Source organism: Pelodiscus sinensis, chromosome 14 (assembly GCF_052426305.1).
Source record: "Pelodiscus sinensis isolate ZL-2025 chromosome 14, ASM5242630v1, whole genome shotgun sequence".
NCBI lineage: Eukaryota > Metazoa > Chordata > Testudines > Trionychidae > Pelodiscus > Pelodiscus sinensis.
The window spans coordinates 46358100-46370484 of record NC_143065.1 but is presented as its reverse complement, the minus strand read 5'-3'; the positions used below and the strand labels follow the sequence as shown (position 1 = coordinate 46370484).

General features: G+C 59.2%; 1 protein-coding gene across 1 annotated transcript in view; it reads left to right on the top strand.

Annotated features, from left to right (window-relative positions):
* RASGRF1 (Ras protein specific guanine nucleotide releasing factor 1) overlaps positions 1–12385 on the top strand; it is a 107315-nt gene that overhangs the window by 19112 nt on the left and 75818 nt on the right. Inside the window, exons 2-3 of the mRNA XM_075896777.2 lie at positions 5524–5630; positions 6656–6803. Coding sequence (XP_075752892.1) covers positions 5524–5630; positions 6656–6803 — 255 coding nt within the window. The remainder of the gene's footprint in view (positions 1–5523; positions 5631–6655; positions 6804–12385) is intronic.

The window sequence follows — 12385 nt, the reverse complement described above, 5'->3', positions numbered from 1 at the left end:
CAGTGGGGCCTGGGCAGACGGGGCGGGGCTGGGACTTGCCACCCCCAGCCCTACCTTCACCCACCGCCCATGGCTTTACCCAAAGACCAGGCACCGGGCTCGCTGCTGGCGTCACGGAGGGACGTTCCGTGGCCTGCGCCATCCACGATGCTCCGTCCGGCCAGTGCAAGGCAGGGCTCTCCGGTGCCCTGCTGGGTCTCCGCGTCGGGGTGCAGACAGCTGCTTCGGGGCGCAGCCTAGGCCAAGCCGGCGGAGGCAGTGTCAGCGGGCTCCTGTCCGAAAGCGCGCCAGGCTGTGCCTGCTGTGCGACCGTGACACCAGAGCGGGACGCTGGCCCTGGCGTGTGGCCCACGTCCCTGACTGGCGAGGACGCAGGGCTAGGGAAGGCTGGGGGGCTCTGATGCTCATTTGAGCCGTTTGGGCCAGCTCCCTGCCAGAGCCACGCCTGTGACTTGCACACACGCCGCCCTCTGGCTCCTGACAGCTGGCTGGATCCCAGCTCCTCCTCTGTGCCCTCGTAAACCCGCTGCTCCAGGGTGCGCACGGAGCGCTAGGAAATGACACGGGCTGGGGAGGGTCGCCCAGAATTACCTGCTGCGAGCAGGCGGGTCTGGCCAGCGCCAGAGCGGGGAGCCAGCTCGCTGGGACCTGGTCTGGCAATTAGAATGTAAGAGCGGCCACATGGGGTCAGACCAAGGGTCCATCCAGCCCAGGGTCCTGTCTGCCCAGCGGCCAGTGCCAGGGGCCCCGAGGGAGTGAACAGAGCGGGAAATCAGCACGTGATCCCTCCCCTGTCGCCCGTTCCCAGCCTCTGATAAACAGGGACTCCCTCCCTGCTCATCCTGGCCAATAGCCATTGATGGACCTAACCTCCATGAATCTATCTAGCTCTTTTTCAACCCTGTTAAAGTCCTGGCCTTCACCCCATCCTCTGGCGAGGAGTTCCACAGGTTGACTGTGCGCTGAGTGAAGAAAAACTGCCTTTGGTTTGTTTTAAACCAGCTGCCTATTCATTTCATTTGGTGACCCCCAGTTCTTATGTTGTGGGAACAAGTAAATAACTTTTCCGTATTCACTTTTTCCTCACCAGTCATGGTTTTATAGACCTCTGTCATGTCCCCCCTTAGTCTCCTCTTTTCTAAGCTGAAAAGTCCAAGTCTTCTGAATCTCTCTTCATGTCAGTGGGGGAGGTCCAGGTTGGATATTAGGAAAAACAATTTCCGTAGGAGGGTGGGAAGCACTGGGCTGGGTTCCTAGGGAGGGGGGTGAATCTCCACCCCTAGAGGGGTTTACGTTTTGGCTTGACACAGCCCTGGCTGGGCTGATTTCATTGGGACTATGCGGGGTGCTTAGTTTAGTTCCCAGAGCTGTGACGTGGATCTGCCTGAGATCGCGGTTCGCTCTCACGCTGCTGGCCTGTCCCGCGTAAGGTAGCAGCCCCCGCAGCCGGGCGCCTGCGGGCTGGGCGTTCCCACAACACCAAGGCCCGGCCTTGTGTCATTGGAGCCGCAGTTCTTGGTGGCCACGGCCCTAGCGGAAGCCCATACACAAAATCGAAGTCACGACCCACGCCTCTGAAAGAAGACGCCGGATCCTAGGGCCTCGTGCCGCAGGCTGAAAAGAGAGCAGCTGGCCCGGCCCGAGGGAGGGGAGAGCTCCCGTGGTGAGCTGTGAACTTGCTCCACACCCGAGCTTTGCAATTGGAACCATCAACGGCCTTTTCCCAAAACCGATATTTTCACGGGAAAGGTCATTTTTTCAGACTTTCCTCAAAAACCTACATGTTGGATTTCGAAACGGAATTCTTCTGGTTTTGTTATTTCCTGCTGTGAAGCAGCAAAATGGAACCCTCATTCTAATTAGCTGGTAAACCTCATTGCAGGAGGAATACCAGCTAATTTGCGGTTGGGCTTTGAATCGGAAGCCTGTTTCACTGCCACGTGTAGACGTGGGCAGTTACTTCGGGCTAGTCAATTTCTAAAATGGCGACCGTCCGGGAACATGCAAATCAAGCGTGGGATATTTAAATCCCGGGCTTGATTTGTGATTTTGGTCGCCCTCATTAGCCTCCCTAGATCGATCTAAGGGGCTAGTGTAGACGTGCCCTTACAGACTAATCAGACATGTAGTTGGGATCAGGAGCGTTCGTGGCACGGCCCACGTCTTCAGATGACCGGAGTATTAACAGTCCAGTTCCAAAATAAATGGGAGCTGGGGGAGACGGATGGCACAATGGTGCTTGGGAGTGTTCATGCCACATGAAGCTGGTAGGGAAGGTGCCAGCTGTTCCGTTGGCTGGTTGTCAGGCTGTGGAAGGCAGCGTGCTAGCCAGGCGAGGTCTGGTTCACACCTCTGTGATGGGTCCCAAGCCTGTGTGAAGGTAAGTTCCAACCCTTCCCTGTGTTTTTGGCTTGTGGAATTGGCCTGAAACAGCCCGGTGCCTGGGAGATCCGTGGGCGAGCGCCCCGGCCGGGTAACGTTCTCCAGCAGGTTTCTGTGCGGTGCCGTTGCGGATTTCTGATTTGAGCCCGTTAATTCTTCCCCGTAGAGACTGTCCGGTTTGGCCAATCTCCACAGCCAGGGGCCCTGCTGGCTCAGATCCCATTGGGGGAGGTGCCGTTGTCTGAGCCTCTGCCGCGGTGGCTGATGTGGTTAGGACTTGGGACGGTGTCGCTGTGTGGGCAGAGCTGGCCCGGGGCCGATCGCAGGGGGATCCCGGATGAGTGTGATGGGGGGGGGGGGGGGCTGCATGGTTACTGCAAAGAACATTTTCAACCGGCCTCAAGGTTCACGTCACTTTTCCGTTTCAGCAACCTGAAACCTGGGCTGCTGCAAGCCCCAGAAAGCCCAGGCCAGCCCTGGCACGGGGAGGGGGGGACACGAGCCTGGTTAGCCAGAGTCGCTCTGGGGGAGTGGGAGAGAAGAGCGTGCGGTGTCCCACGCCACAGGCCCTGCGCCGCTGTCTGGAGCCAGAGACCGGCGGAGATGGGGAAATAACTGTGTAAACAGCTCTTCGCTCGATAAAGAATTCCCGGGTGTTCTCTACTGGGGACTCTCTAGCACCAGTCGTGGCCTCTTCCGAGGGGAAGAAAAACAAGCCAGTGAGGAGCAAAGAGAGTTTGGGTTTGGATTTAGATCTGCTCCCGCCGCGCTCTGCAGGGAAATCAGCTGTGGCCGAGATACCCCCCGGAGGGGCGAGCCGCGACACCCCGGCAGAGCAGCGAGGTGGCTGGCATGCAGGAAGCGAGATCAGTATCCCCTTCTCACCGGTGCGGCGTGCCTGCCTGCCGTGCAAAGCCGGCAGTGCCAAGCTCTGTGGCGTGTGGGGAGGGGGAGCTCCCAGGGAACAGAGGCTGGCTGGTTTTTCTTGCAGCAAGATGCCAGGGTACTTGGGACGGCTGAATTCTCGCCCATGGGATCAGCTGTGGGAAGGGACTCAGGCAGACTGCTCTGCAGGCGAATCTTCACGCGGTGGGGGAATAACCCTCTGTTACATGGTGAAGTCAGCACAAAACTGTCTGCATTTTCAGAATTACTGGCAGCTCTCCTGCCTTAGACGGCCACTTTCCTGTGCCTAGTGCGGAGGTCGTGGATGAGGTCCACGATGTCCGCACTAGACCAGCCTGGTCCCGGGAAGAGGCAGAGGGCTGGGTGGCAGTGGGTGGCTGGCTCGAGCTGTGCCAGGTGCAGGGTCTGCTGGCTGGGTGCTGGCAGGCTTGCACCTGGCACGGGCACCGTAGCCAGCCCGTGCCCCTTTAAGGGGTCCGGGGCCGGGAGGGGGGCAGAAGAGTTTCCCTGGTGGTGCCCAGAGTGGCCACCAGGGAAAGCTGGGGAGGGCTAGCCTCCCACTAGTTCGAATTAAGGGGCTACACAGCCCTTAATTCAAACTAGTTAATTCGAACTAGGCTTAGTCCTCGTGCAATGAGGTTTACCTAGTTCGAACTAGCGGCACGCTAGTGTAGCGCCTATGAAAGTTAGTTCGAACTAACGTCTGTTAGTTCGAATTAACTTTGTAGTGTAGACATACCCTGGGGTACTCCCTGGAGCGGCAGCTCGGATCCCTGCAGGCTCCGGGTAGCAAAGCGCCATGTTCCCAGTCTGAGGCGCAGCCCTGGCCTGTGAGCCAGGCCCCTGCTGCCCTGCCCACTCGCTTCAAAGCCGAACGAAGGGACCGCCCCCTAACGGCCGAGGCTGGAGACTCCAGAGGCTGCCTCGTGTCTGTGGCGAGGCCCCAGGACCGGGGCTCTCTGCAGGCCTGCTGCAGCCAGCTCGCCCAGGGGGAGATCTTTGGCCCCGGGCGCAGTGTTTCCAGTGTTTCGGGAACTCCCGAGAGGGGAACCGCACTGAGGCCGCCCTAGCCAAGTCCGGGTGTCACTGGCACCTCTTCTCCGCTGGGCCGGGCCCCGAGAGGTGTCTGCAGTGGGAAGCTAGAAGGAGAGAGGAGCCGGAGGAGGCAGAGGAGTGGGGGGGACACACAGGGCTACTTTTATCTCGCGTCCAGCACGTGGGGTAGCCCTGGAGCAGCTGGCCAACCCTGCGAGGTAGGGAGGGAGCCAGGCTCGCCTGGTCCTTACCGACCTTCGGTAACGGGTTGGCACGTGGCCCGGGAATCCCAGCCCTCCTTCTCAGCGGGGGAGAAGCGCCGTGTCGTGCGACTCTTGTCTGCTCGCTGAACAGCGCGAATCAAACGGAAGCAGGCGCGCTCCCTCGCTGGGCCGTGGTCCGGCTGTCATTACTGTGCCGGCTTACGTGGCTCCGTGGCGCTTGTGCTCCCAGGGTCCTGTTCCCTGGAGCCAATAGAAGTGAGTAACCGGCGAGCTCTTAGCTCTATTAATTCAGGCTTCTTGCTCACCCCCTGCAGCGCAGAAGCTAATGGCAGCATGAGCATGTTCTGATGGGGTTTGGATTAGTTCAGGTTTTCAGTGGAGTGTCTGGCATTATCCTCTATTACCTGTTTCCTAGGCAACAACAGGAAAGCTCATGAACAGCCAAAACCCAGTGCCTGCGCCTGCTGCCACCCCGCTCACAATTAACACACACGCTGGAAATGTCAAGGGAAGCTAAATATAGTCCGCGTGCCGCGTCTGAGTGCGCTGCTGCCCGTCGCAGCCCGGCAGCTGATTGCTGCGAGCACGTGGCGTCGGGCCTGCTCGGCCGGGCCCGCCAGAGGCAGGGCGCCAGGGATTTCGCTGCGGACATGCTGGGCGATGGCGTGGCCACGGGCGATTCCCCAGGGCACTGCCGTGTGTCCCTCCCTGTGCTGGCGCGGCCCCCAGAGCCGGGGGGCGGTTTACTCTGAGAAGCATCCGCCTGGCTCCTCTGGCGGAGAGCTGCCAGCGGGTCGCCCCGGATTCACTGGCGGTGCCCTGGATGCCCGCTCCGTGCCTTCCTCAGTGGGCTGCGGGCTGCTGGCCTCCCCCGCGCCAACGCAGCCCTCCGGCAGCCGAGAGGGGGAGGGGGCGAGAGGTGGGTTCCTCGGGGCCCGAATCTCTTCGTGATTAGTTGCTCCCTTTGTTTTTGCAGCATTATTTTACGGTTAGTTTCAGCCATGACAGTCAGAAGACCCTGGAGCTGCGGACAGAGGATGCTAAGGACTGCGACGAATGGGTCGCGGCCATCACGCACGCCAGGTACCACCTTCCGCCAGGGCCGGCGGGGCAGCGCCCGAGCCAGAAGCTCGTCTAGCTGCTGCATGACTTGAAAACGACGGCTCGGTGCAGGGGGCCAAGCGGTCACCGGCCTTGGCCAGGCTGCGGCCGGTCGCCCGGGGCTTGCGTTTGCAAGAGGCCGATGCTGCGGCAGTGCAGCGCCCTGCTGGGGCGCAGGGGGCCCCGCGTCAAACCCCGCATGCGGGGGAGCAAGAATTCTCCAGCCCGGCCCCTGCAAGCCGCTCTGTGTGGGGGCGGGCAGCTGGCAGGCCCCGACCCAGGGTCCCTCGCTCTGATCTGAGCGCCTGGCCACGCTGGGTTCAGTGTTTGTTCTGGTCGGAAGCGCATCTGCCGGGAAGGCGAGAGAAGTAGGTTGTTCCCTGGCTGGTGAACGGGTGGGCAGCCCATTGACTGCACTGCGGGTGCAGCCGCGCAGCCTGCACTGCCCTGCAGAGACACCCAGGCCGGGGCGGGGCGAGGACCAGGGTTTGTGGGGAGGGACAGAGACATGCCCGGGGCGGGCTCTTAGCCGGGGGAGATGTTGGTAAGAAAACTCCGACTGGGAAATGCGTGGAGCTTGCCTGGCGGGAGAGAGGAACCGGGCGCCGAATGCTCAGCTTCCCAGCTCCTTGCTGGTCAGTTCGGAGCCTGGCAGCTAGGCCTGCCCATGCCCACGCCCAGGAGGGCACCTGCCACTGCTGGTCCTTGCTGGGAGCGGCTCCGTGCCAGGCTGCTGGAAGCACGGCCACCGTGGCCTGGTCCTGCGCTGGGCTCCCAGGCGCACAGTCGTGCACAGCCCGAGCGCCTGCAGGAGCCGCGTCCCGCGGGTCTTAGTTGGGCCAAGCTTTCGGCCGGCTTCCGCGTGGCCAGGCCGGCGGGGGGTCTCAGCCCTCGCCCGCCGTGTGCTGGGCTTTCTCGCCGGAGCACGGGCTGAGGGACCCGCAGAGATGGAGGGGCGGGGGGCTGGAAGGGGAGGAAACATTGTAACTGATGTGTCTGTGCGACAGTTATAGGACTCTTGCTACAGAGCATGAAGCTTTAATGCAGAAGTACCTCCATTTACTTCAGATTGTGGAAACCGAGAAAACGGTTGCCAAGCAACTAAGACAACAGATTGAAGATGGGGAAATCGAGATTGAACGTCTGAAATCGGAGGTAAGGCGCCCGGCGCTGCCGCTCCACCTCTGGCTCCGAATTCACAGCCGGGGCTCCGGGGCTTCGTGTCCGGTACGGGATAGGACACGCGCAGGGCGATTTGTCACCTCCCTCCCACTGGCAGGAAGGCGAGAGGCATGGACCAGGGTCACTCAGTGGTGGAGTGGGCCCTATGCCGTCCTGCTGGCTCGCCTTCCCAGGGCCCTGCAGGGAGCGGTCCCGGTGTTTCCAGCGCCATGCGTGGTGTTGGTCTCGCTGTGTTGGCTGGGGTGGCTGAGCTGGGGTTGGTCCTGCTTTGGGCAGGGGGCTGGATGCGGTGACTCCTGAGGTCTCTGGGACTCTAGGATTCCATGGCTAGAAAGATGCGTGTCCCCCGCCCCCCCTCCCCCCGTCCCCGTGCTTCTAGGGTCACGATGTTTTCCACAGACTCTGCACTTCCTTCTGAACCAATGACTGCTGTGCCTCTCCCCGGCCCCGCCCCTCGTGCTGTGATTGACAGCAGTGCTGAGGCGCTGTGAAACGGTCCCTTTCGGAACGGGAGACAGGTCTTGTCCGTTGGGCGGTTCCTTCACCCAGCGGCCAGTGGCCACGCGAGGGGCGAGGCAGGGAGAATTGGGCCTGCTCTTTCTAACGAGCAGCGGCAGCCGTTGAGCCTCCGGGGTGCGTACCAGGAACCGACGGCCTGTGTGGGCCGTGCGTGGCGCACCCGCGAATGGCTTTGAAAGCGGGTTATATTTCCAGGCAAAGGCTTAAAGCCGGTGGTTTGGGATGGTGGGTGGAGAAAAGCAGGAAATCCCCAGGTTATTTTTGCCGGTTTTTCTGGGTAGCACAAGCTTTCAATTCCCATTTCCTGGGAGAACGGACGTAGACAAGGCCACAGTGAGATGGGCCAAGGAAAGAAAGGGAAGAACGTGACGTTGGCTGTGACCCGCCGTTTCTCAGGCTAGATTGAGCTTTGTAAGCGACTCTCTCTTTGCTACATGCAAACGGCCGAAATTTGGTGCTGAAATACATTCCGGGCAATCTATGGACACGAATGCTTGAGAGTAACCTGAGAAAGGGGCTGTAGAAAGAGAACAGCTCTGAAAACCTCTGAGGCCCGGCGTGTGCGCCCCAACGCTAAGCAGTGTAATTGGACGTGTGGTGGTACGGCCGGGTGAGCAGCTATGGGAACGCAAACACGCTAAACAACAAAACACACAAATTACTCAGCAGAGCAACATGGAGGCGGGGGGGGGGGGGAAGCGTTAACACACCTGCAGGCGGATGTCTGCGGGGATCTCTTACGAGAGGATTTATCGGGTGTTTCTCGAGTCCCTGTGGGGCTGAAGGCAGGCGGCAGGGTGGTGCAGGAGTCAGAGCAGGGGGCTGGGGGCAGGGTGTCGTGTGCGTGCAGGAGCCAGGGCAGGCGTGGGGGGCTCAGGGCAGGGGACTGGGAGGGCTGCCCAGGGCAGTGCTGGCTCCATGGGACTGCCCGGTGTGCAGGGGCCGTGCTGGATTGCCGGAGTCTGCTTCCCAGGGCTGCCTGGGGCTGCGCTGACCGGCCTGCAGAGGCCAGTGACAGGGCCTGCTTTGCCCAGGCGCTAGCAGCTCCCCAGGGCGGCGGGACGCTGGCTGGCCAGTGGCTGCTCCCTGGGGCTGGTGGGGGCTGCACTGTCCGTCCGGGCTCCCTCCCCCCTCCCAGTGCTAGCAGAGCCCGGCCTTGGTGCTTGATGAGCAACAGTCCCATTCCCGGCACATGCCCGTTTCCTGGCCCAGCCCACCGTCCTCGCTTTACGGCACGACAGGAGGAAGCTGCCGACCGAGGCTGGGTCCCAGCTCTCAGGAGGAGTTCTTCGCGGCCAGACAGACGGACGCACAGACTCTCAAATACACGGTCATTTGCCTCTCTCGTTAAGAACACGTGCGGGCGGGCGGGCGGGCGGGCGGGCGGGCGGGCGTTCCTCCTCTTGGCGGGCGTTCCGCTAGCGGGGGCACGGGCGGTGCAGATGGCTCGGGAGCATCACGCCTCATCGGCTCAATTCCGCATCTCGCTCCTTGCCGCTTGTGCTAGAGTTACGAAGGTGACGGGTTGTAACAGCAGGCGGCACGTTTCTCTGAACCCCGCACAGTGTTGGGTAACTCGGGATGCCTCAGAACTCTAGGACCGTGGTTTATACCGGGGCCAGGCAAACCATTCGCAAACTTTTGGTGGATCGGCAACATTTTATTTGCATATTCATTATGCAAACGATGGACATGCAACTATGCAAATAAAATGGTACCAGTCCGCCAAAAGCCATGGCCCCCAGTGCTAGCCCTAACCTCTAGAGCCTCCCACCCCTTCACTACCCCCCAGCGCCCGCCACTGACCCCAGAGTCCCCTGCACCCAACCCCCCCCAGTGCCACCCCCATCCCAAATGCCTTAGTACATAAGAACATAAGAACGGCCGTACTGGGTCAGACCAAAGGTCCATCTAGCCCAGTAGCCTGTCTGCCCACAGTGGCCAGCACCAGGTGCCCCAGCATCCCATCGCCCAGTGCCCCCCCGTTTCACTGGCCTGCCTGCGAGCGAGGGAGGGGTCGAGATGTTCTCGGCCCGGGGGCGAGCGGCTGCATGCCGCAGCTGAGAGGTGAGCTCCGTGGAAGCACCGGGATGAATCCGGGCACTCTTGCGCAACACAGAATGGGAGGAAGCGCCACCCCGTGCCGGAAAACGCACCCGCCACCTAGCCGCTGGGGGCCGGCCTGTCACTGCGCAGTATGGGGGAGTTGGGCCCGTGGAGGCCACCGTGGTCGAACTGGCCCCGGGGTCCAGTCTATTGAATCGTTATGGGTGAGTATTAACGCTTCCTAAGTGTTAACACTGGGAATTAAAACTAGCTGGCTCGTTGTGTAACCCACAGGGCCTGCTAGAGATGGTAAATGAAACCCCAGGGACCCCTCGCCGCTGTTAAATAGAAATACAGTTGTTTCCAAAGCGCTGGATGGAGTCAGCTGCCCTAATTGCATCCAATTTCTGCTCTTAATCTCAGCGGGGTGAAAGTGCCTCTCCGGTCTCTCCCGGGGGATCAAGGCCTCGGTGCTAAATATTGACACTTGTAATGAGGGAAATGCAGAGTTGTGAGCAAACCCTAACACTGGCTCGGGGATTAGGGCCTAAAAACGCCGAGCAATCAATAATCTGGGAAGTGGCCAAGTGTTCGGTAGCACTTCCCTGGGCCTGAATGCATTTGGTTTTACCTAGTGGTGTTTTTCCCCTTTCTGGGCTCTTTGAAGTTGAGATCAAATAATCAGCGTTCGCTTTAATGTGCAAATTCTGCTTACTTGATTTCAGAAAAGAGAGAGAAGAAACCGCAGTCCTTCCCACTCTGGATATTAGTCAGATGATGGGCCTCGCTCCCAGCTCGGAGAAGTCATTTCGCTCATTAGTTGGCAGGAAATCGGGAATAATTCCGTTTTGTTGATAATGTGCCGTCTTTGATAAATGCTAATTATTAATTAATTACCCTGTTTTGCGGCTGGCCCTGTGGCGCAGATGGCAAAGCTCGGGAGACCTGCTTCCGAATGAGACGGCTCCGAGTCTGCAGCCGCCCCCGGGAGCTCCAGTTGCTCGGCCTAGCATGGGGGGGCAGTGCTGGACCCAGGAGCCCAGAGAACGCGAGGGCATTCAGAACCTCTCGGGCGCACTCTGTGCTTTGTAGGGTTGCGCCTGGGGCCCCGATTCACACAAGCGCCCCTGTTCAGCAAAGCGCTTCATGGATCGGCTTGAAACACGCGCCTCGAATGCAGCACGTGCCGCGGCGCTCTCCTGGCAGCGCTAGGCCAGAGGGGCGGTAGCTTGGGTCGCGCTGCGTGAAGCGCTGCAGGGAGCTGGGCACGTTGAGCTGCGAAGCGAGGGCTGGCACACACAATGTGAGACGTGACGGGGGCTCTGGCAGGGTGGGATGGAAGCGCGAGGTTGCTCCACCTCGTCTTTCCTTTGCGTCAGCAGCCCTGTGGCTTGCCAAGCCGCGTTGCTGGCAGCCTGTGGGAACCGGCTAGAGACTGGCACCGCCTGTGTGTGGCGCTGCCCAGCAGCCTCTCGCGTTCTGCCGCAGGCTTGCCGTTCCTTTCCGTTGGCTTGCAATTCTGTAGGAAGGCACCACATTCTGTAGTGGCTTAGCTGACTGTACCTTTTAGAAATGTGCGTCCGTCTGTCTGCCCGCCCGCCTGTCCGTGAGTCTGCTTGCTCAGGAACACCTCCTGAGTGGTGAGAGCTAGGGACCACCCTGGGAGGCGGCTTCCTCCTGACCTAGCTTAAAGCAAGGGCAGGGTTTGGTTGTGCCTGGACAATGGGATGTACCTAGAATGGGATTGTTTCCCATCAGATGGAAAGGGAGGGTCTGGCAGGAGGGACAGTTATACTGCAGAATGACCACAGGGGGCAGCAAAGGGGCAGAGATGGGCACTGGGACAGCTCTTACCCCATTGGGCCTACATGGAGCAGAGGTGGAGAGAGAAACAACTATCTGCCATATATTTCAGAGTTTGTCTGTCTGCCCCCCCAGCCGGGGGACATGCGCCCCTCCCCTGGCTGTGCCCACTGCAGTTGTCCTCTCTCCCCGGGCAGCCTTCATCCTGAGCCCTCCTCCCAGCCCCACCCCAGAGCAATGATGTAAATGAAGAAAAACAAAACATATTTGAATTAAGGACCTGAGCAAGGCCGGATAAACCCTCTAGTATTCTATTCCGTTAAAATCACTTCTCTAGGAACCTGTTTAATTACTGCAGGGGCGTTAATCCACTGTAATGTCTGTAGGGCTTTCTGGGAAGGGATATGGAAGAAATATTTCCTGTTCGAGGTTCTGTCAGGATCCCCGTTACCCATGAGTCTAACAGCCTTGGCAGGATGGTCTTTGCGTATTTGGCAACCTGGAGAAGTTTTGTTCTGATGTTTTCACACAGCTGCCCCCATGGGACAAAAGCTGATTCAACTTCTAACTCCACCCACCTTCTTCTGCCACGTCTCTCTTGTCCTGAGACTTCTCCTTTGCCTCCTCTTTGCAATAACCGCTCTGCCCCAGAGGCACCGTGCTCTCAAGCCCTAGTGCAGCATGTTGAACAGAACGGGTTGATTCCTTGTGGAGTAATGTTTTAATAACAAATGTTTTTTTCCCAATCAGGAGATGTTCATGGCTAGCTCTTTTCAGTTTTGTGTGTTGGTTTATGGTGTTTTCTCCCCTCTCCACCCTCTTTTCCTGCCCTATTTTCAGTGGCAGGATGGGAAAAGGGGGGGGAGAGGAAAAGAAGAAAGGAGGGAGGAAGGTTGTTTAAAAACCTAAACATTTTTGAAAATGACAATTTTATAACCCTAAAATGTTCATGCAACATGGTGAACACACGATCACTTATCTTCGAGCGGTTGCCCAGTTTTCAGTGTCGTATCTGGCAGCATTTCTTGCCTAGAGCTGATATATCCCTATTTCCCATGTTTGTAAAATATCTTGGGATAAAATAAGTGCAGCCTACATCACCAGTACGTTATAATGCATGGCCCTGGTTTATCTGGTGGGTGCATGCGACCCTTTTGTGGTCTTTTTACTAGAGCATCTTTAGTGCT